This window comes from Seriola dumerili, unplaced genomic scaffold (assembly GCF_002260705.1).
Source record: "Seriola dumerili isolate Sdu_G_001 unplaced genomic scaffold, Sdu_1.0 BDQW01000450.1, whole genome shotgun sequence".
Taxonomy (NCBI): domain Eukaryota; kingdom Metazoa; phylum Chordata; class Actinopteri; order Carangiformes; family Carangidae; genus Seriola; species Seriola dumerili.
This window is the reverse complement of record NW_019174705.1, coordinates 791,697-812,969: the sequence shown is the minus strand read 5'-3', so window position 1 is coordinate 812,969 and position 21,273 is coordinate 791,697. Positions and strand designations below refer to the sequence as shown.

Genomic DNA, 21,273 nt, shown 5'->3' with positions numbered 1-21,273 from the left:
ATGTTCATTTGCTAAGACCCGAGTCCACAAATTCACAGAATATAGGGAAAATATAGGTGGCTTCTTCTCAAACACCAATAAATGAAAGAAAATGTGCAAATATCCCTTTGCTGCAGCCAACCTTTTTTTTTAGAGTCAAGTAAGTTGATCTTTGTACGCTATTGTATTGCTGAAAGGGAAATAATAACGACTGAAAATTAGGCTGAAAATGAAATTGCCCACCTCTTTTTAGCATAATGTCACAATATTATAATCAAATATACACATGCAATAACATACCAGTGTACAGCTAGAAGCATTTCCGTTAACAATAAACAAAAGGCCACTTTTATGAACTCCTTGCTTTCATCTGTAATACAACGTCCATATTATTTTGTACTTTTGTGACATTTTTGAACTATAAAATTAATGCACTTAATCAGAATAGAAAAATATGATTTATCAAATCATTACTATTATTACTTTCCCCTATTTTCCTGTCGTTGCATATATTGTAGGGCTGTCCCAAACGATTATTCTTTAAACGATTAATCTAGCGATTATTTTTTCGATATTCGACTAATCTAACGATTATTTTTTTTGCACTGTTGGTGTCAAGATTAAAGTATTCCCAAACTCTGGAGGACAGTGTGCGAGCCTTTTTGCCGCGTGTTGCTCCACACGCTCCGTCGTACTGCTGGTAGACGCCGCCATGTTGTTCAAATAGATTACACAGACGCAAATCATTCACGTAGTCAATGACTTTAATTACGTCACCAAGTTGTCCCAGCCCTTGCGCTGCGCTTGTATCCGGGTAAACCAAAGATGATGGATATAAACGGTCCCATTAGAAAGTTCTGGTTTTGTTCTATGAACATTTACCCTGTGTGGTTTTACACGACGCGTCGACATTAAAATTCCACGTCGAATAATTTTTATAATCGACAACGTCGATTACGTCGGATAATCGTCCCAGCCCTAATATATTGCACTGCATATAGAGCCATAAATTAGTGCATTGTACAAATCGTCAATTGGATGTGTGAAAATCTTTTAGTTGTCATTCCTGTTCGGAAGAAAATGATGTATCTTGACTATAATCTAGTAAGTATTGCCTGTAATAGCACATCAATTACACAGACAATACATCTATTGCTCTGTGGCCAAGCTTAGCAACACTGACAACAGTATTTGAGTACATGTATTGCATTGTGCTACTTACAGAATAAAATAGTAGGCTACAGCAATTATTCTTTTATGAATAGCCTCATGGAAGAAATGTGTTTAGCAGCTGTTTCTATTACAGTCAACAGTCTGCACTCTAGTAAATATGAATGCTACAATTAATAATTTATACTGACTGGAATATACAGTACACCCCCACCCCCCATATCAAATCATCCCAGAAATTCAGTAATTTCTAACATTTAGAGAATCATTTTATGTGTTTTATGTTCTTTAATATAATAATTTATAGTTATAGTTTTATCATCCGCAATTTGTGATTTTCCCAAGGATTACAGATGTCTTCTTTGCTGACAACATATTCCCATGTCACAATCCGATTTATCATAACTCAAAAGCCAAAATAACCATGAACCGGATTATATTACAATGGCCGTAGTTTTTATTGTGCACATCTTGATGGATTCAGTGTTGATGTTCTTCCAAGTTTGGAGAGCATTACATAGAAAATAAAGAAAAATGTCACAGATTTCTCCTCTCAACATGAATTGAAGGAATGAAAATCATCATTTGAAACCAATAATGGCCTCAGGACGATGATCGTCACCATGGCTATCTGTCTATTGGCTGACAGGTCAAAAAGTTTCTAAGATCTGCAGTGAAGATTGCCATGACATTTATCGAGCATATTCATGTCTACAACTGTATGAGGCTCTCCTTCATGGAAACTATGAATAATATAATCCAAAAATATTAGACATTTCAGAGTCGATTAAGCACATTGCAATGAAACTGACTATGCATGGTCAGCCCCAAAACACAAGGGATCCGCTGTAGTACACTGTGTCAATTTGTGACCTGTTGTGCTGAACAGAAATGCATAATACCAATTTCTGTCTCTTCTGTTATTATCCCATACAGCACAATATGTTGCAGCAGCAATAATACAAACATGATTACATTAAATTATCTTTTTCCTCACATAATTATGCTGTATTGTAATTTATTTAAAATTATCACATACATTAACTATTAGATAAAGACAGTATGAAGAGTTTCACTTCAAAATGTGACACCTTGAACAGCCTGTTATATTGTATATTACGTTATTAATTACCCTTCAATCTGTGCTCCCCAGGTGATCTCATCAGAACAGGAGCAGGACCATGGGAGATATGAAGACGCCAGACTTCGATGACCTGCTGGCGGCCTTTGATATCCCCGACATGGTGGATCCTAAAGCTGCTATTGAATCTGGTCACCATGACGACCACAATGGACAGCTCAAGCAACCCAGTGCTGGGTTGACTACCAATGAAGATGTGGCCCACAACACCTCAACAGGACACGATGTTGGCGTTAGTGTCATTGTCAAGAACATCCGAAACACAGACACAACAGAGCATGGTGGAACCATATCAGACAGGGATGGACATTTCCACTCCCATCCTCAACATCATTCTGTAAGCACTTGCAATGGACTTCAAAATGGCTTCTTGCCATGTGGCATACCACATGGTTCTCACACCAAGAATGGATCGAAGGGTCCCAGGGAGGAAGGACAGCCAGTGAACAACCAATCATCTACTTTCAATCAGTTCAGCCCCATCTCCAGTGCTGAGGAGTTTGATGATGATGATAAAATTGAGGTAGACGACCCCATGGACAAGCAGGTTGGTCAGACATTCTTTAGGTCCACTACTAAGAGAGAGGACCCGAATCCCAAATCTCCGGTATCAGTGGACAATGCATCCAAGCTCAGAGCAAACAGAGACCAAAAACACGATCAAAACAACAATAATAATAATGGCACACTAGGAGGTTCCAAGTCTAACAATTCCCCTCCGTCAAGTTTACCCAAGGAGGAACTCAAGGAAATTCTCTTTAAGTCTCAAGGTCAGGAGCGCAAGGAGGCTGAAGAGTCATCAGGGCTTGTTAATGTGTCCAGTATCCCCCAGGTCAAAGCCAAGTCCTCTGCAAAACTTTCTTCTTGTATTGCAGCCATAGCAGCCCTCAGTGCAAAAAAGGCTAATGCTACAGACTTGACTGTTTTGGATTTTCCAACAACACAGAAAGTATCCATCAAAGCCAATGAAAATCCCAGAGCTCCAGAGAAGCCACAGGAGCACGAGTCAGCCCTAGAATTTGCAAAGAGGCTCCTAACGAGACCACAAGACAGCCCCTGTAGTGTCACCAGTGAGGGCAGTAGCAAAGGTTCCCCTGCCTCAAGTACAGAGACAACCCCAGTCATCCCAAAGGTCAGGATCAAAACAATCAAGACCTCATCCGGACAGATCAAGCGTACTGTCACCCGAGTTCTCCCAGAGTTTGATCCTGAGGGTCTGAAAAGAGGAGAGAATAGCCCATCTCTCATGGCAACCACCAGTGCAATTTTCTCATCTCCCACGAGACCCTCTTTGCCAACCACAGTAGTAGCCACCACTGGAGGGTCTTCAATTGAAATAACCAAGCAAATGACTATTAAACCTGTAGCGACAGCTTTCCTGCCAGTCTCCGCAGTCAAGACAGCTGGGTCGCAAGTCATCAACCTTAAGCTGGCTAACAACACCACAGTCAAAGCAACAGTAATCCCTGCTGCATCAGTCCAAAGTGCCAGCAGTGCCATCTTGAAAGCTGCTAATGCCATCCAGCAACAGACTGTCATGGTACCTGCCTCCAGTCTGGCCAATGCCAAACTTGTGCCAAAGACAGTCCATCTTAGTAACCTCAACCTTCTGCCTCAGACTGTATCCTCTGCTGCATGTGATCTCCAACAGGCCCTATCATCCTCCAAACAGAGCCAGCAACAATCACAAGTCAAACAGCAGACAATTCTTACTGGCCAGGCCTCAAAGAAAATCTCTAGGGTTCAAGTGTTCACAAGCTCTCAAAGCTCTGTAGTGGACGCCTTCAATAAAGTCCTGAGTAGCATAAATCCTGTCCCTGTGTACGTCCCAAACCTCTCTCCGCCAACCTCAGCCTGTATCTCTTTACCCTCACGTGGCTACAAGTGCCTGGAGTGTGGAGATTCATTTGCTCTTGAGAAGAGCCTGACACAGCACTATGAACGTCGCAGTGTGCGGATCGAGGTCACCTGCAATCACTGTGCCAAAAGTCTAGTGTTCTACAACAAATGCAGCCTCTTGTCTCATGCCAGGGGCCACAAGGACAAAGGGGTTGTCATGCAGTGCTCCCATCTAATCCTAAAACCCATCCCTGCAGACCAGATGATAAACACATCATCATCAGGCCCAGCAAACATCACCGGTGCCACCTCCATTTCCCAATCCCATGCACCCACAAGTCAAATCCAAGGGAAAGGTGCTCTCAGTGGGTCCCATACTGCAGTGATTTCAGCTCCATGCAGTGCTCCTCTTGTGGCAGCCATGCCCTTAGAGGATGATGCATCAAAGCTCTGCAGGCACAGCCTAAAATGCTTGGAATGTAATGAAGTGTTCCAGGACGACAGCTCGCTAGCCATGCACTATCAACAGGCACCAGAGTCCAGTGGGCAGGTGTGTGTATGTATGTGTGGTGTGAACTGTAACACAATATGGTTCAATTTAGTTACAGTCAGTTATCTGCTACACGGTGCGATTTAACTTAACTTAATCCTGACGAAACTGATTTCATTTTTGGCCACTTGGGGGCATTAACATAACCTTATTAAGTTATTATTGAGAAAGTGTTGGCAATTGTCTCTTTACACATCACAGCAGTTATATAGAAACATGATACCAAATGAATCCAAATGTTGTTAACACCTGGCAAATTTAAGTACTTTTTAGCTCTGTTTTTGGTCCTCACAAACTCCTGAGGGAAACATTGGGCTTTTTAGTAGCTGAATGATCGACTACATTCACCAGCTCGTCACTAACTGTGTCTGTCTGTTGTTTGGTGCTGAGGAGGTAGTATACAGAGGGTTTTTTGAGCGTTTTCACTGAAAATAGGTGCCTGCTGCAGAACAGAACTGTACTATGACAGCAGTGAGAGCCAACCAAAACAGTAAAGTCGTGGGAGATACATTGTTATTGTAAAACTATTGATTATAGCCACTTTAAGTTAAAGGGTCCATTCACTCAAATCACATGATGCATCACTTACTTCTTGTGTTACTAGTTTTATTTGCCAAGGTTTCTATACTTCTCTGACGCAGTACATAACCTAGTTTTATTTGGACTGTTCAATAATACAAAGTAAGTAAAGAAAACCATTCAGAATGAGGACTGTGCATTATCCCAAGTATCTTCTTTCTGTAAATACATGTTGATGTCTTTTGAGTTTGTCAAATATAATTTTTTACATCTCTGGCAAATAAATTGACAAAGGTTTCACAAAGGTAGACATCACAAGTGAGAACCATTTACTCTGTATTGAGAAATGGATAATACTACCCTTCATGTAAAATAGGTTAACACTTGAGGATACAATCATTTCAGTGCCATAATAAAACACACCTGATGATATCTTTTATCTTCTCTTTCCTGTGCCCATAGAAAACATGCGCTATTTGCCAAATGCTTCTCCCAAATCAGTGCAGTTTTCTGTCACATCAGCGAATCCACCAGCACAAGTCTCCTTATATCTGCCCCGAGTGTGGTGCCAGCTGCCGATCTGTCCACTTCCAGTCACATGTCACCAAGAACTGCCTGCATTACACCCGGAGAGTCGGCTACCGGTCAGTCTACCTTAACTAAAATCATAAAATTATTAATAGGCATTTTAGCCCTCTATTGTACTGTGAGATATAGTTCCCAAAGTTTACATTCAACTTTAATTTTCAAAGTATTTCTTCTGTTAAGACTTTGATTTCTTTTGGATAGTAAAATCTGAAAAACAAATACAGTGTTTACTATTGAGAAGTGTTCTTCTTTGGAAAGTGGTCATACCCTGACTTAAATGGCTCTTGCTGTTCTTTCAAAGCGCCATTTACAATGTCATTTCTAATTACACTTATTAGTACATTATCTTTGCCTCAGCTTGACAATGCCATATCACTTGATGTGACGTTATTCACAAAGAAACTTATGAGGAAAAATAGACAGTCACAATTTACAAGCCATTAAAAGCTGAACACTCAGTATCTGACCAATTATGGTTCAATTATGAGTCTTGTATTTCAAAATACTATGAATTGGAGACTGTCTGGATATCAATAACGACTCAACAAAGTCACAAATGTAACTTTGCACGCACACATACTTGCGTACCTTTTTCTGATGAATGAGTTGCGCCGACTTGTACTAATTTAAAATCTCATTTAAGTCTGACTGTCTAACTCTTACTTCTTCTCCCTCTGTCCTCTGTGTCCATTCCTTCTCCCTCCAGCTGTATACACTGTAGTGTGATCTTCGCTGATGTTGCAACTCTAAAGTCCCACATCCAGAGTACTCACTGTGAGATCTTCTATAAATGTCCTCTCTGCCCTATGGCCTTCAAGTCTGCGCCTGGCACACACTCCCATGCATATACACAGCATCCAGGAATGAAGGCAGGAGAGCCTAAGTAGGTCTTTACATGAAAACTGTGATGTATATAAAATGTTCTTCGAAAGCAAATCTGTTTTAGTTTTATGTAACATTAAAGACAGCATTCAGCAAAGTCCATCACAATTATTGTTTTAAGTATACACTTTCAAGCACTCAAAACTGAATTCAATGCTAAATAAAAATCTATAAATATTTAAATTAAAATAATAGTACCGGCATAATACACAAACATTTCCTCAAAAAGATTCCAACCTCACATTTATACTTCCACACACTTCCTTTCACACAGGCACACACCATTGTAACCCAATACCCATGTCCAATTAATTTTTCTTAGGAAGATCATCCTTGCTGCCTCATCAGTAGCAGGATTTGTGGGTGTTAGACATGGTGGCTTAACTTGGTTTTGTTTTTCCACATGGCAACTTCTCACTGACTTGCATACTGTCCATCATCAGCACTATTGACGATTCAGGTGTTTAGGAACAGGTGTTCTTGGGTTTGGCCCTGGTTGTGCCCAAAGCCTAAAGCTGAATTCATATGATGTCAAACTGAACTGAACCATCTATTTTAATATGTTTAATTATTTGTTCATATCCTGATCTAAAACTATCAAAAAGTTTGTTTCCAGATAGACATTAGGTGCAAGAAAACAACTGCAGCTGAACAGCTTTACGTGAAACCTATAACACAGCAGCTCTGATTCTCTAAACACTTATTTCTCTTATTACACATTGAGTCTCTTACCTTTTGCTGTAAACTTTTTAAGAACACTGTTTTTTTCCTGTCTTTCAGGATGATCTATAAGTGCTCCATGTGTGATACCGTGTTCACTCTGCAGTCCCTGCTCTACACACACTTCGACCAGCACGTTGTCAATCATAAAGTTTCAGTGTTCAAATGCCCCGACTGCTCCATGCACTACGCGCAGAAACAGCTCATGTTGGACCATATCAAAGTAGGCATAAAAAGCTGTTATTTTAAGCATGCTTGATCATCATCCACTTTTTATGCATCCCAAGTTAGTTTATTAATGAGTTTGTTTTTAACATTATCATTAACCCCATTGCTGTGACTTAATGAATATATGTGTACACAGCAATACTATTTTTATTTAAATTTTCAAAGCCAATCCTGTGAGTTATACTTATATACTAATAAGTTCAGCCTAGAAATGTTTCTCATATCAGTGCTTTATAAATTATAATTCATTCTGTATGTGCGGATCCTTTCCAGGCCATCCATGGAACCTTAAAGACCATCGAGGGTCCACCAAACTTGGGCATCAACCTTCCTCTCAGCACCAAGCCCACTAATTCTAGCAATACCAACAGCAACAGCCCCAGTAATAATAACAACAAGGATGGAGGAAATGTCAATAGTCAGGACAAGGGAGAAAAGAAGTCTCCACCCTCACCACTGAAGAAAACCAACACTAACTGCTCAGCTGACCTCAAGAACCCTCCCAGCTCAGGATATACATGTGGAGACTGCAATACCCTCTTCAGTTCAAAAGAGGTCTTTGTGGCTCATATGAGGCGCGAACATGGAAAGGTGAGTTTTCAATTTGTCACATTGTCTTTTTTTGAGATTCTGCTAGAGGTTGTCAGGGAACGGGTTTGAAACAGAGACAAAAACAAACTTACTAAATACATAAATAAACTGTCACACGAATGTATCCAAGCCACCTTGGTGCACGTTCACACACGTGCATCCTGGAGAAGCATAATTTGAGCTGTTGAAGCATGTGTTTCTGTATTTTATGCATTCTCCCACTCATATTACAGATCTTGAAGAAGCACCCATGTCGACAGTGCGACAAGTCCTTCAGCTCTTCCCACAGTCTTTGCCGACACAACCGTCTCAAACACAAGGGATTGAGGAAGGTCTACACCTGCCCGTGAGTATACACTCTGATCTGTAAGGGCTCAGCATGGTCCCAAAGCACATCTGCACGGTGTGCGAACAATTAATGTGTAGCCTGTAACTGTGCAAGTCACACTCTTGTCTGTGCAGGAGTTACCAATGTAATTGATGGAAGCAGGAAACTTGCCCTCCATTCTTGTCTTTAAAAATACATTGGCTGCCAAGGAGGCAGAAGAAGAAGTGTTTGGCTTAGGTGTACCATAAATTAATGCGCCAGTCTTCACAGTTGGCGCGGCCTCAGACCAGTGTTTCAAATTCTAAAAGGCATAACTGGGTTTGTGCACCAGCCGTAATTATACAGTGTAGAAGAGCAGCAGCAGAAGCTTTGGTTCTCCATCTGTGTCTACACAGGAGGCATTTAGGCACAGTATTTATTATAGGTCACCAATGTTTTGACAGCCCAATACATCGCTGTAGTTGCACGCAATAAAACAAAAAAAACATACTTGAAGGGTAAAAATATGCTACTTCCATGGATTACAATTCAAAGCAAAATAATAAACAACAGTCTTTGATAAAAATGAAAAGTGCAGGCAAATTGTATGTATGCAAATAACAGAACACAAAATCAGCTTGTAAGGGGTTAAAATTGTTGTTGTTGTGATTTTACTGTACTTTGATAGGCACTGTCCAGCTCTCAGTCAGCCATTCACTAAAAGAGTGCTGCTGGATCAGCACATTCAGCTGATGCATGGAGTCAAAGACCCAGAGGGGAAGACTGTCAACTCTGAGGCTTTACCTGACAAGGAAACGGTACTGTGGCACAAATTTGCAGACATACAGTCATTTATCAGAAGGAAGTGCTTCTTTTGAATCATTTTACCTAATAAGTGAATTTCATGATGCTCCTGTCACACCTAATCTAACGTCTCAATGACCTCTACAGACCCCCAGCCCAAAAAGAAAGCCAGAAGAGGATGAGGCGTCTCCAGGTTTGAACTCCAGGGGCTCAGACTCACAGCCTTTGAAGAGGCTCAAGGTGAACATTCCCAAAGTTCATAAGTGTGCTGTTTGCAGTTTCACCACTGAGGACATCGCTGCTTTCCACAAACACATTCCCCAGCACAAGTCAGATGGCTCGTCCTACCAGTGTCAGGAGTGTGGCCTGTGCTACACCTCCCACCGCTCGCTGGCCCGACACCTCTTTATCGTCCATCGGCTGAAGGAGCCACAGGGTCTCGCCCGATACAACGGACGGGGAAAGGATGATGATGAGAGTCAAAGGGAGAACCAGCTGGAAGTTACGGACGAGAACAATGATGGGACCCCAAATACCAAATGCAAAGTGTGTGGGAAGATGTTTGAAACTGAGGGAAACCTGAATACTCACATGAGGACACATGGAATGGCGTTCATAAAGTCAAAGAGACTGAGCGCAGCCGAGAAGTGAGAAGAACTCACTTTTTAACCTTTCCATCTAAAGCAGCACTGTTGTTTTAAACTTATATAGTTTGTTAAATTGTTGCAGACAACTTACAGTATCTCTCTTGGCTGTGGTTATGCTGTATATACAAAATGTACATGTAGCATACTACAACATGTATAAAATATACACACAAAAATATGTAATATGTCAAATTCACTGTCTTAAAGTAAATGGAACAAGATACTTTTTTGTACACACATAGATGTTTCTATAGGCCTTGAATAGACCTTTTTTATAGAAGAGCTTTTTATTTTAAACAGTTTCCATTGTCTTCTCACTAGGATTAGATGACGTATGGATATATTAGTGTAATGGGATTAATCCTCAGATAGTCAGCAGTGTTCTGAATTCTCAATGCTGCTAATGTCCAATGAATGTCTGGTGGGGAAATATTGAAAACTTTGGGAGATCCAGGTTTCCCCAGTATATGTCACACCTAACTAAGGTCTTCAATTTCAGCGTTCTTCATGTTTTAATTTCTAATTTCATGGACATGTAATATCTCTCTTAGAGCATTTTTCTTGGCTTCAACAATAAAACCCTGGTCTCCTCCTAACACACCCTGAAACAACTAATCCTAAAACTAAATCTCTGCATTAATTTTGAGCTACAATTACATGGAATATCAGCAGGTTTCAGGACAATCACTCAAAGATAAAGCCTATCTTCGTCTATCTGCATTTCCATACAACCTTGAAATATAATATAATTTGCATATCAGATACGTACATATAGTTCATACAACAAAACCTCTGAAAATGGATGGAGTTTAATGCTCAGTTTTGTGGAAGAATATGTTGAACATTAAATATCAGAAACAGGTGTCTTTTGAAGACCAACACATGGGCCAAATTTGAATTTGCTTTTAATAATGTATTTTGTAAAAGGCTGTGAAACTTTGTATGGTGATGTTTCATTCCTGTCTTAAAGTACTGTAAATGGCAGCTCTTTTAGATTACAACTTATTTACCTAAATATTTAAAATATAAAATACAAAGCACTTGTCTCTCTTTTAAGCGCAGTCTTCTTTATATCATAGTTCCTCTGTCATTATTGCGCAATAAAAATACAATTCTAACGATCCTGTATTTCATAACGAATATCAACATTATCAATTTCTGTCTTTTTGTTTCCTTCCTACGGTTCTTCAGTTTGTGGTTCTTTGATTTATTTTGAAATCATAATGAATGTTATTTGACAGTATTATGTTGATAAAAATATAAAAACTGAAGAAAAACCTCTTCGAATGTAAACTTGGCTGTGAGACTAAATTTTTTATACAGGACAACCTGTTCATGTAAATGAACATAACTTTGGCAGTTGTGACAATACAGAGTGCTTTACATTGCTTTCTTTGTTCCAAGCACTTCCAAAAATCATCATCATTCACTTTTGACCAGTAGTTTTTTCTACTCAGACAATAAGACTAATTGTCTCGCGCTGTAAAACTGCATGTGAGAATCAGTCTGTGAATTGTTTGTTGATTAGAATGTGTCTTGCTGCTGCTGCTGCTGCTGCTGCTGCTGCTGCTGTTTTTAGACATTTCTGATGCTTGTGTACAAAGCTGTTCTTTATGTCAATAAATGATGAAACCTGCCAGGGATGAGATCTGATGTCGACTGCACATAAGACATCAGCTCTTCTCTATGGAAATATATCAGAAATCCTCTTGTGATCATTCATTCTTGTCATCATTATTACTATTAAGTCCAAATGCTGGATTTTTCTAACGGGTGTTTTGAGATGCAATTGTCCTGCAATGTACTAAATATTAAGTATTAGTTTCATATGAACAAATAGACTTTCACAAAGCCCTCTCTTTTGAATGACAAATCTTGAGTAGTATTAAATGTCACACAACTTCAACCAAACACTAAATGCCTTAGATGCAACAGAAAATATATTTTGAAAGAAACATAATACCTCCCAAATTAAATTTCTTCACAACAAGGAAGTGTTTTTCATGAATGCATCAGAAAATTTGCAAAACGACAATGTATTTCATGTGTTTTTCCCACGGTATCCATTTGTGGCAGCTAAAGCATGAGTGATGTTGTTTTGTTCTGGCAACTTGAAGCATCTAGTTGAGCTTAAAAAAAAACACAGTGGCTTACTAAATACTGAAATGGTCAATATTTGAATTGAAGCGTGGAACAGGAAATGTTTGCTTTTTTAAATATTTAACCAAAAGCACAGTTCTTCCCTATTCTTAAAGCTGTACTATAAATAATTTATCGTAACGATGGATCAAATGACTATACATAATGTGATCAGGGATACTCATCGTGAAGAATCGACAGAAAATTATCATCCCCCTCTTGGAGCATTTTTTGTCTTTCAGCTCATTATTTTGGTTTTACTGCCCACAGCTTTATTGTTTTGCTTCACTCTCACTGCTCTCACTGACATGAGAAAGCTCTGATAAAACCCCTCTATGCTACCTGCCCAGCACCAAACAGCAGACAGATCTGAGCACACAGACATGATACATAATAGTTTTAGACTGAGTGCAACTCACACTTTCTAAGGACATTGTTATCTCTGATGTCCATTCTGAATAAATGTAATCTATAAATAGATAAACCTGCTTGGAAGGCATAGAAAAAAAAGACCTGTCTACTAACTTCAGTTGTATCAAAGTAATCCATTGACAGCTGTCTGTGCATCTATGGGTAACCTGCAAACTGGAACTGCTAACAGCTAATTCGGCGCAGGTATAATGTTACCTGCCTGCCAAAATGCAAACAATGACACAATTTGGTCTGTGGGTGTAATAGAAAGCTTAAAAGGAGAAAGAATAGTCAACTAACATTTTTCAGATCACCTGAAACACTCAAATTAATGATAATACTGCTCTGTGTATCCAGGATTACTAAGCAGGCAACTGTTTTGCTATAAGAACCATTTAACCTTTATAACATTATAATATGTAAATGGAATTTGTAGAGACAGCTATTTGTTCAGTGTGTGTTACCAACAGGACCTCGGCAGTTAGAGTTACGATTGTTGTTTTCAACAACAGGCAAAAAAACAATGATAAAACTTTGACCTCTTTACTTTGTTTCTGATATGATGCTACTCTGTATGAGGCAAACTTTACAAAATGTCACGTTCTCACTGTGGAGTAAAATGACTCATGTACAGTACATCTAATGTTTAAAAGCGTATCTCCTCTTTCTAGCATGAGCCCAAAAATAATAACTGATTTGACCGTAACGGCATCACACTAAATTTGAATTAAACTAAATTTTTAAAGATTGTTTCCCCCAGCCTGTAGCCTGGTAAAGCCATGGCACTCTGTGTAGGTTTTTAGGACAAGCTCTCCCTCTAGTGGCCAGATTTGGTTTACTTAATTTCATATTGGACTTTTTGTGTTCCTTTTTAGATAATTGGCTCTAATAACAAATTCAGTAGATGAGGGTTTTTTTTTTTTTTTATAGATGAGTCATTTATTCCTGTCCAAAACAAATTACCAGCAATTGGCTGGTTGATCACACCAAACCAGAGTAGAGCAGTCTCTGTGGTTATTTAAGGCTACTCAAAATGGCTATACAACTTCTATATATGATAAAGTCGTTAAAAAGAAAACTAGGCTATGGTAAAACATCTGTTGTCCCTACTACAACCCTACACGCGCTTCTATTTTAAGTGTAGCCATCATTATTAGGCGTACACTCCAATTAAGTTGATTTTGCATGGTGACATAATCACAAAGCCTGGATCTTTTCGTTAGCCTCCTCATGTAACCCAATCCTGTTCACACCTGATGTAGAAAACCAGGTGAGGACGATGCACAGTTGCAAAAGCAGTTTTTCAATTTAGCCTGTGAAAGATGATTTCATGCTGGCTTATTGATGATGACAAGTCCCCTTCTGTGTTATTTAAACACTTCTCTACAAAAATACACAGTCAGTCCTGAAATGGCCCTGGGTTGTGTGATTTTCTGTCTGTTTGCAGGGTTTAGTTTAGCACTGGAAAATAAGCAAGTCTTGACTGTGCCTCAAAGATGTGAAGAGGATACCAACACTTTTCTCTGGGAAATTAACCAGGAGTCACCAAAGGAATATGCTGTTCTCAGTAAGTTTTGCTGCCTTTTTCTTATGTAAATTTGCAGTCAGCTTGGAGCACTGAGCCAAGACAAAGAGGCCATTTAAAGAAATAAATTATTAATAAAAAGCACACCAAAAGTATTAATGCATGTATCCAATACATGGCTTGCATGCTCTTAATGTTTGGTGTATGCCTACAAAAAAACTCCAGTATTGTAGTTACCTGACAATGCTAATTGTACCAAGGATATTTAAAGAATTGCAATCATTAAATCTTTTTTGCTGTTGTTTCTATTCTATAATATTTATTATTAATGTATTTTTTTTTTTTAAATTCATTTACTTTTTTACTATATTGTTCTATATTTTAGTCCTTTTTAAAAACATACTTTAATATTTAAACTTTCTGTCTGAAGTTTGAAAATAGATATGTTACTATCAGTAGTATTAGTATTAGCATTAGTAGCCTAGTAGTATTAGTATGAGTAAGCAGCATATCTTTAACAGAAATTAAACAAGTTCTCCCAAGAAACTATGAGAACTTCTGCACAGTTTCACAAATCTCACATACACAATCAATAGGTGACTGACCCACGTGAAAATGCAAAACTGGAGAAACTGTGAGTCACTCAAAGCCCCTGTAGGCTTTGTCCCTGCAGTGTGACGCTATCCCAACAGCTTCAATGTCCAGGTAAATAAGGGTAGGGTACATAATATGACCTCAATTACATCAACCGCACAGCAATACATTACAGACATTCATGTAAACATTGAACCATCATGGGGTAAACTCAGAGAAAGAGACTGAGAGAGAAGGGTGTATCTGACTCACCTTATTTGATGTTTTCTTTTACTCAAAGTGATGCAGTCCCTGTTGAAGGTTCATGTCCCACTGCACTTTTTGCTGAGATGGTCATTTGAGTTTTTGCTTGCGGAACGCCTTCACCTGTGCTCGCTGCTAGCTAGACAAACACGGTAGAAACACTGAAAAACTAGCTTACTTTTGTTTGGCTTCAAAATTAAAACTATATTGCTTGTTCCGAGGCCAGAGTATGACTAACTTCAAAATGTCCTTCAGAGCTTCTTTTCCAGTTTCTTTCCCATTCACAGCTTAACGGTGACATCCAGATAACCGCATCGGACTGTTTAATACTTTGTAATCAAAGTTTGCTAATTTCACCTGTCTTCCCTTCAGTACGGGTGCCGATTTGGACCACTAAGGTTGACATTGACCAACCGTTACAACCCAGGAGTGCGCTGTTACCCCCCTTTTAGCAACGCCCAAAATGGAAAAGACCACAACAACTAGTCTGTTTTGTGACAAAGAAACTCCTTTTTATCTTTCTATATAGCGAGGGAGTTCTGGCTTGCTTTGTTTCTTTGTTTTTTTTAATTTTCGTTATCAAAAACTTGTGCAATTAATTTCATGTTTTGATTATTTTATGTTTACACACATGTGGCACACCTGTTTTTGCGATATGCCCATATTGGATACTCTTAGGCTTATGTATTATTAATGATACAAACTCAGACTCAATTTTCAATCTGTGAGAACTTGTGAGAACTGAATTACAGGGAAATACAACACACTTATTGTGTAATTAGATAGTATGCCACGTTTTTATTTTAGAAATTCAGGCTCTTTTTTATCCAAAGGCACTGCAGGGGGTGTTTGATTCAAAGATTGTTTTGTTCTTTGTTCTAAATTGCCTTTACATGTGTGTTTGTGTGTATTATCAGTGTATGATGCATTTGGAAAGATGGGTAGCAATGTTGAAGGAGGTAATGTCAACCAGCCTGGCTCGCTGCAGCGGTGTCACTCTGCCCACAGCCCCACCTTCTCTGGACAGTACTGCCAGGTGTTCCTTCGGCAGGTAACAACAAAACACTGTAATTGTAGAAGATGAAATGTCCTCCTGACAGCTGGTTACAAGGTGAGAAGATTTGATTTTGAGCAAAGTATTTTAACTACCATAGGAATCAGTCCAGTACTTTGTGGGTATTTGTGTTCCTGACTCCTGCAGGGAAGAGGATGTGGAAACGCTGGTGCTGTACGGTCAGTGATTTTAAAATTTTATTACTCTTGATTCTTTCAGTACAATATTTTTGTTTTAATGGTGACTAGTTTCACCTTTTTAACAGGGAGACTTCAGTTTGGTCAGACTTCCCTCATTCCTCCTTTACCTTCCATCCTGGTCAATCAATCCACGCAGGAGATGATCATGACCCACTGTTTGTCCAGAGCCATTGCCCCAGATGCATCAGATGTCGTCTGTCTGTCAGTATATGATTTTATCTGTAAACTCAACTGGAGAAGTGTCTCTTTAACATGTGCTGAACTTCATCTCAGGATACTCTGTTGTTTCCCCACTAACACTGATACCTTTTCTCCTGCAGGTTTGTGTGTTGCTTAATGATAGCAATTCCTCTTGCAGCTACCTTGTTCACCACCATAATAAGGTGGCATAGGAACAGGGAGGTCAGTCCATCTGTGGAGTCTTTCTGTTTAAACACTGGCCTCAATCTTTATGGGACCCTGAAGACCAATGGCTCCTCAAGCAGCGAAATGAAAAGCAGTACCAACGAGGAAAATGGTAAGTACAATGCACTATTTCAATTTCTCCAAGATGTCTGAAGAATTTACCAGATGACACCTCACATGCGGTAAGCTCTTCTGTGATTGAAAGATCAGTTGCCAAACCTTTTTTTATAGATTGTGTTTATATTGAGACATTGCTTTTTCAAATGTTGTCTTTGGTAGATAGCACCAGCCACACACCGCTGTGTTTTCCTCGAAGCTGTGTGAACCGGTGCCTGCAGGCATTTTCTCTACAGAATACAAGCCAAGGTGTCTTGACAACCTTCTCAGGAGGAGGTTACTCCTCCCTGAATGGTATCCGCTCTCTCAGCCTGTTATGGATCATATGTGGCCACTCTACACAGTTCTCTGTAATAAATAACTTGGGTATGACAAGACTTTCTGGTACTTTTTCATTCAGTCTGCAAGTCACTGCCATTATTTGTATATTATTTTGCTTATAATGCATTATCTCTACTGTAGATAACTACAAAGACTGGAAGAAAACAGTAGAAAGAAGCCCTCTTTATGTGTTTGCCATCAGTGGACCTGTTTTTCTGGCCGTAGACACCTTTTTACTGCTAGGGTGAGACTGAAACAGCATCAAATTTAAAGTGGTGGTGGATGTAACTGGTAAGGTTTGAGTTGCCAGTTTTAGCAGTTTTAATAGCAGCTTCTGTGTTTCAGGGGACTGCTCAGTGCCAAGACTCTGATGAGCTCCATCAGCAGGGCTGAGGACAAACTGAGCACCTGTTTGGTGGCCAACTATATCTTCAAGAGGATTAAAAGGTACAGTATTCATCAGTTCACCAAATATCTGCCTGTCACCTTGTCATTTTTTTTTCTTGGGAATAAAACTGAATTTAGAAGCCCTTCATTTTAAGTGTGATATCAAAACTAGTGACAATATAAATTATAATTTTCTCTTTCCTTTATTTCAGGGTTCAGCCACTGCATCTGTTCATTATGTGTCTAACCATTGGCCTCATCTCTTTGATCAAGTGGGGACCCTACTGGTTCCCACTTATAGAGACAATGATGGATTGTAAGACGTACTGGTGGGCTAACATACTACTGATTAACAATCTCCTCCCAGTCCATGAGATAGTAAGTTTAAACGGTAGTATAGCAGCTCTGAGTCTATTTTTCGCAAGTTGTATTTCTATGTATATTGACCTACTGTATTTCTTCACATCTTATTTCCCATTTTCTCTACAGTGCATTCCTTGGACATGGTACTTGTCTCTTGACTTCCAGTGTTATGCCACCACTCCTCTGTTGCTCTATTTTTACAGATTGTATGTCCATTGTTCTTTCATATTATTCCAAAATATTATTAAATTGCTGTATTGTAAACACAGGTAATCTTCCATCCTATTTTGTGTTTATCAGGAACAAAGGTATGTTTGCGGCGGTGGCAGGAGGCCTGCTGCTGATGACTACTGTCGCTGGTGTTGTTATAACTGCACTCATGCAGCTGCCAGTCTTTGAGCCATCTACAATGTAAGACTCAGTGACGGTGGGCCAGTGCTAATGCAAACAGCTTAGGAACCATTTCTTTAAAATTGAAAAAGGTTTTATTTATTTATTCATTTATTTTGCAGGACATCTTATAATTATGTTTTACATTACTATCTGAAACCTTACACAAGATATGGGCCATTTTTAATTGGGATCTTGACTGGAATACACTTGATGACAAAGAAAGATCAGCTCTTAAAGCGAAAGGTAAAAACGTCTGGTTAGGTAAGAACACCTGGTTACATTAACAGGCATTTCTGCTACAACATCACTACACACATCTTATTCTTTTCAGAGATTTGAAAACATAATTTTTGTGATAGCTAACCAGACCGAGTACACATACAAGCAAATAAGCTGCCATCACACTTATGTGCTTATTGATGTTATTCTCACTGTTGCTCCAGTGGCAGGCAGCACTTGGTTGGTTGTGCTGTCTTTTACTCATGGCTGTGTTGGTTGGATTGGCCTACGTCCTCAGGGAGACTCCATCCTATCCATCTGTGCCACATGCCCTCTATCAAGGACTGCACAGACCACTCTGGGCTTTATCTGTGACCTGGATCATACTCGCCTGTGAGGAGGGTTACGGAGGTAAACACAGACCAGATAGAGATGATCCAAAGTCCAAAAACCATGTTCAGAACAAACAAAATGCAATAAAAAATATTAAAAGAAAGAAAAGGAACAAATATTCAAGTATTTGTTTCTGTGGCATTCAAAACTCTTGACCATGTTGATCAGTGATTAACTACACACTATAAAACAAACTGAATGTAAATGGGTACAAATACAGTAGTAGCATTTATGGACATATGTGAGTAATCTTATACATGAAAGCAAAATGATATATTTTTTAAAAAAAAAACGTTTCTCTCTGTTCTTCTGATTCTCTAGGTTTTATTAAGAGCTTCCTGTCATGGGGTCTCTGGGTTCCACTCTCCAACATTAGTTTTGCATGCTATCTGTCACATCCTGTCTTCATCATCCTCTACATTGGCTTGCAAGAGACCCCAATCCACTACACAGACTTAAACTTCGTAAGTGCTTTAAGCAGTAAACATTTCATTCAGTGTCATCAAGCATACTGCATTTCAGATTTTACCATGATTTGGCTCTGTGCTCTTTTAATTTAGTCTACTGTTTGTCTCCTCTCGTCTTTAGATGTACCTTTTCCTTGGCCACCTGGTACTGACGCTGGTGGTGAGCTACGTGTTGACTGTGCTGGTTGAGAAGCCCTACCTCCTTCTAAAATGCGGCCGTACATAGATGGAAGTCAGAACACAACAGAAAACCTACCATCTCTATATTGTTTGTTTGTGCCTTGTAAGCTCTGCCAGTGTCATTATTTAAATCTGCTTTTACAGACAATAAACCTATTTGTTTCTTTAAAAGAAGTTCAGCAGTTAACAGATGTTTGATATAGAAAAAACGTCCTGCAGAACAAAAAAGGTGAAATCAACTTTCATCAACCTACAATTATAATGGTTAAAATATACTGAAAATATATTTGAATTTTCAATCAAACAAATCCAGAACAAATAACACTAACCAATTAGGAATGAAGAGTTGTAGGGAAAAAGGTCCATATTTGGTGAAACTGAATCTGTTTCAGATTGGTGGTTTCGAAGATATAGCGGTTTGTCATCTGCATATAAAGATATTGTGTGTCGTCTTAGATATACTGTGCCCTCATCACTGAATTACTGCTGATGGAGAAACTGGTTTGTTTTATATGTTCCACATACAGTACTGTATAAAATCTGGTAGCACTAGTGTTATGAGAAAAGCTTTGAATGTACCTGAAGTATCTGTGGATTCATCACTATCAACGACCCCTTAAATAAACGTGAGCTATTCAACGGTGAAAATTCAACGGTGTCACATTATTAAGGAGAAGTTCCCTAATTCCTTTTATTTTATTCATTTTCATTTATCAAATATGAATTAATTCCTATTCAGAATGAACTGTGGTTTCCTACTGTATAAGCATGATATAATTTATTGTCTCTTCAAATCATTTAATTTTGATTTAGAAGCTATGAAAACAAGAAAGGACTAAAATCACAGCAAAATGTTTAAAGCATTGCTCTTGAGGAGTACAGGGTGACTGGCTTCCTAGCCAGTCACAAAGTTCATCTTATTCCCCTGCCATCTTTCCACTCCTTTTAACAGCTCTACTATAGGACAACACTATATTTTCACTGCACTTTCCATGGCAATGAGTCAGGATTTACATGCAGCACTGATTCAGCTGATGAGATCATGACAAAGGTTTTTAGTTTCTTATGACGCAAAGACACGCAGCTACGTTTCCATCCCAGGGACTTGAGTCATGCAGGACACGTGCTCTGTTTTTCATAGTACTAAGTTGAGTAATGCTAGTTAAATAGCCTCGAAGAAATGCTTTGATCCCTCTCCTGCTCTTCATCTCTGCCACTTACACAGAAACACACTCCCTAGGTGGTGATTTTTCAATTTATTTTATCCTTGAATATTTACCCACAATTTCAATGTGTGTATTTGAACCATGGTTTATTTTATAGTTTAGGATAAACTAGGCTACCATGTGCTCAGTGCTATAAGATAAATGCCAAATATGGGTTGCTATTTCTTTCATAAGACTTTGGCATAGTGAAGACATATCCCATAGCTTTCATTTGCCTGCTATGCCATTCCTGCCTTAATTGGGTCTGGAAAAGCATCCTTTAGATGACTCTCTCGCACGCCCACATTAAACAAAACGTGGCTATGACGCACACTTCTTCCATGTGTAGCACCATTCTCCACCTGGTCCTGTCTGGGTTGGAGGGTGGGGGGCGTGGGGGGGGCTTTAAGGAAGGAGGGCAGACGCCAAGCCGAGGCAGACTGTGCAACAACATGGTGTAAAAATATATCTTGCTTTGGTAAGATGATACTTCTTTCTCCATGACTACAAGAGTCCACGGGGGCCACATCCAATCCAAAACATCACAACAACATGCTCAAGATGGTGTAACACGTCTGGGAGCATTTTCAAATGTTTAACTGAAAATTATTCAGTTGCTGTTTGAGAAAGATGAAATGCAGCATTCTTACAGTTAAAGAAATACTGAAATTGTTTAGTAAACTGCCATGTGT

General features: G+C 39.1%; 2 protein-coding genes across 2 annotated transcripts; both read left to right on the top strand.

The window, feature by feature from the left end:
- The first annotated feature begins 2,330 nt into the window (after window positions 1-2,330).
- znf532 (zinc finger protein 532) lies at window positions 2,331-9,999 on the top strand. Its single transcript, XM_022762857.1, has 8 exons — window positions 2,331-4,679; window positions 5,661-5,842; window positions 6,493-6,669; window positions 7,449-7,611; window positions 7,890-8,207; window positions 8,441-8,553; window positions 9,203-9,332; window positions 9,466-9,999. Exons 1-8 carry the CDS (start codon window positions 2,331-2,333, stop codon window positions 9,967-9,969), a joined length of 3,936 nt encoding a protein of 1,311 aa, XP_022618578.1. The 3' UTR covers window positions 9,970-9,999.
- A 2,674-nt stretch (window positions 10,000-12,673) lies between these two features.
- LOC111234692 (O-acyltransferase like protein-like) lies at window positions 12,674-19,451 on the top strand. Its single transcript, XM_022762848.1, has 16 exons — window positions 12,674-12,677; window positions 13,963-14,082; window positions 15,795-15,928; window positions 16,032-16,110; window positions 16,197-16,332; window positions 16,452-16,648; window positions 16,816-17,019; window positions 17,116-17,218; window positions 17,320-17,421; window positions 17,574-17,739; window positions 17,851-17,930; window positions 18,025-18,135; window positions 18,237-18,360; window positions 18,561-18,747; window positions 19,051-19,193; window positions 19,318-19,451. Exons 1-16 carry the CDS (start codon window positions 12,674-12,676, stop codon window positions 19,420-19,422), a joined length of 1,995 nt encoding a protein of 664 aa, XP_022618569.1. The 3' UTR covers window positions 19,423-19,451.
- Window positions 19,452-21,273: the final 1,822 nt, after the last annotated feature.

Bases quoted from the DNA above. Each gene is read 5' to 3' on its own strand.
- znf532 (XM_022762857.1), top strand. From the start codon at position 2,331: ATGGGAGATATGAAGACGCCAGACTTCGATGACCTGCTGGCGGCCTTT. The intron at 4,680-5,660 runs GTGTGTGTATGT...CTGTGCCCATAG, and splicing joins CACCAGAGTCCAGTGGGCAG to AAAACATGCGCTATTTGCCA. The intron at 6,670-7,448 runs GTAGGTCTTTAC...CCTGTCTTTCAG, and splicing joins ATGAAGGCAGGAGAGCCTAA to GATGATCTATAAGTGCTCCA.
- LOC111234692 (XM_022762848.1), top strand. The intron at 16,333-16,451 runs GTCAGTATATGA...TTTCTCCTGCAG, and splicing joins GCATCAGATGTCGTCTGTCT to GTTTGTGTGTTGCTTAATGA. The intron at 17,740-17,850 runs GTAAGTTTAAAC...TTTTCTCTACAG, and splicing joins TCCTCCCAGTCCATGAGATA to TGCATTCCTTGGACATGGTA.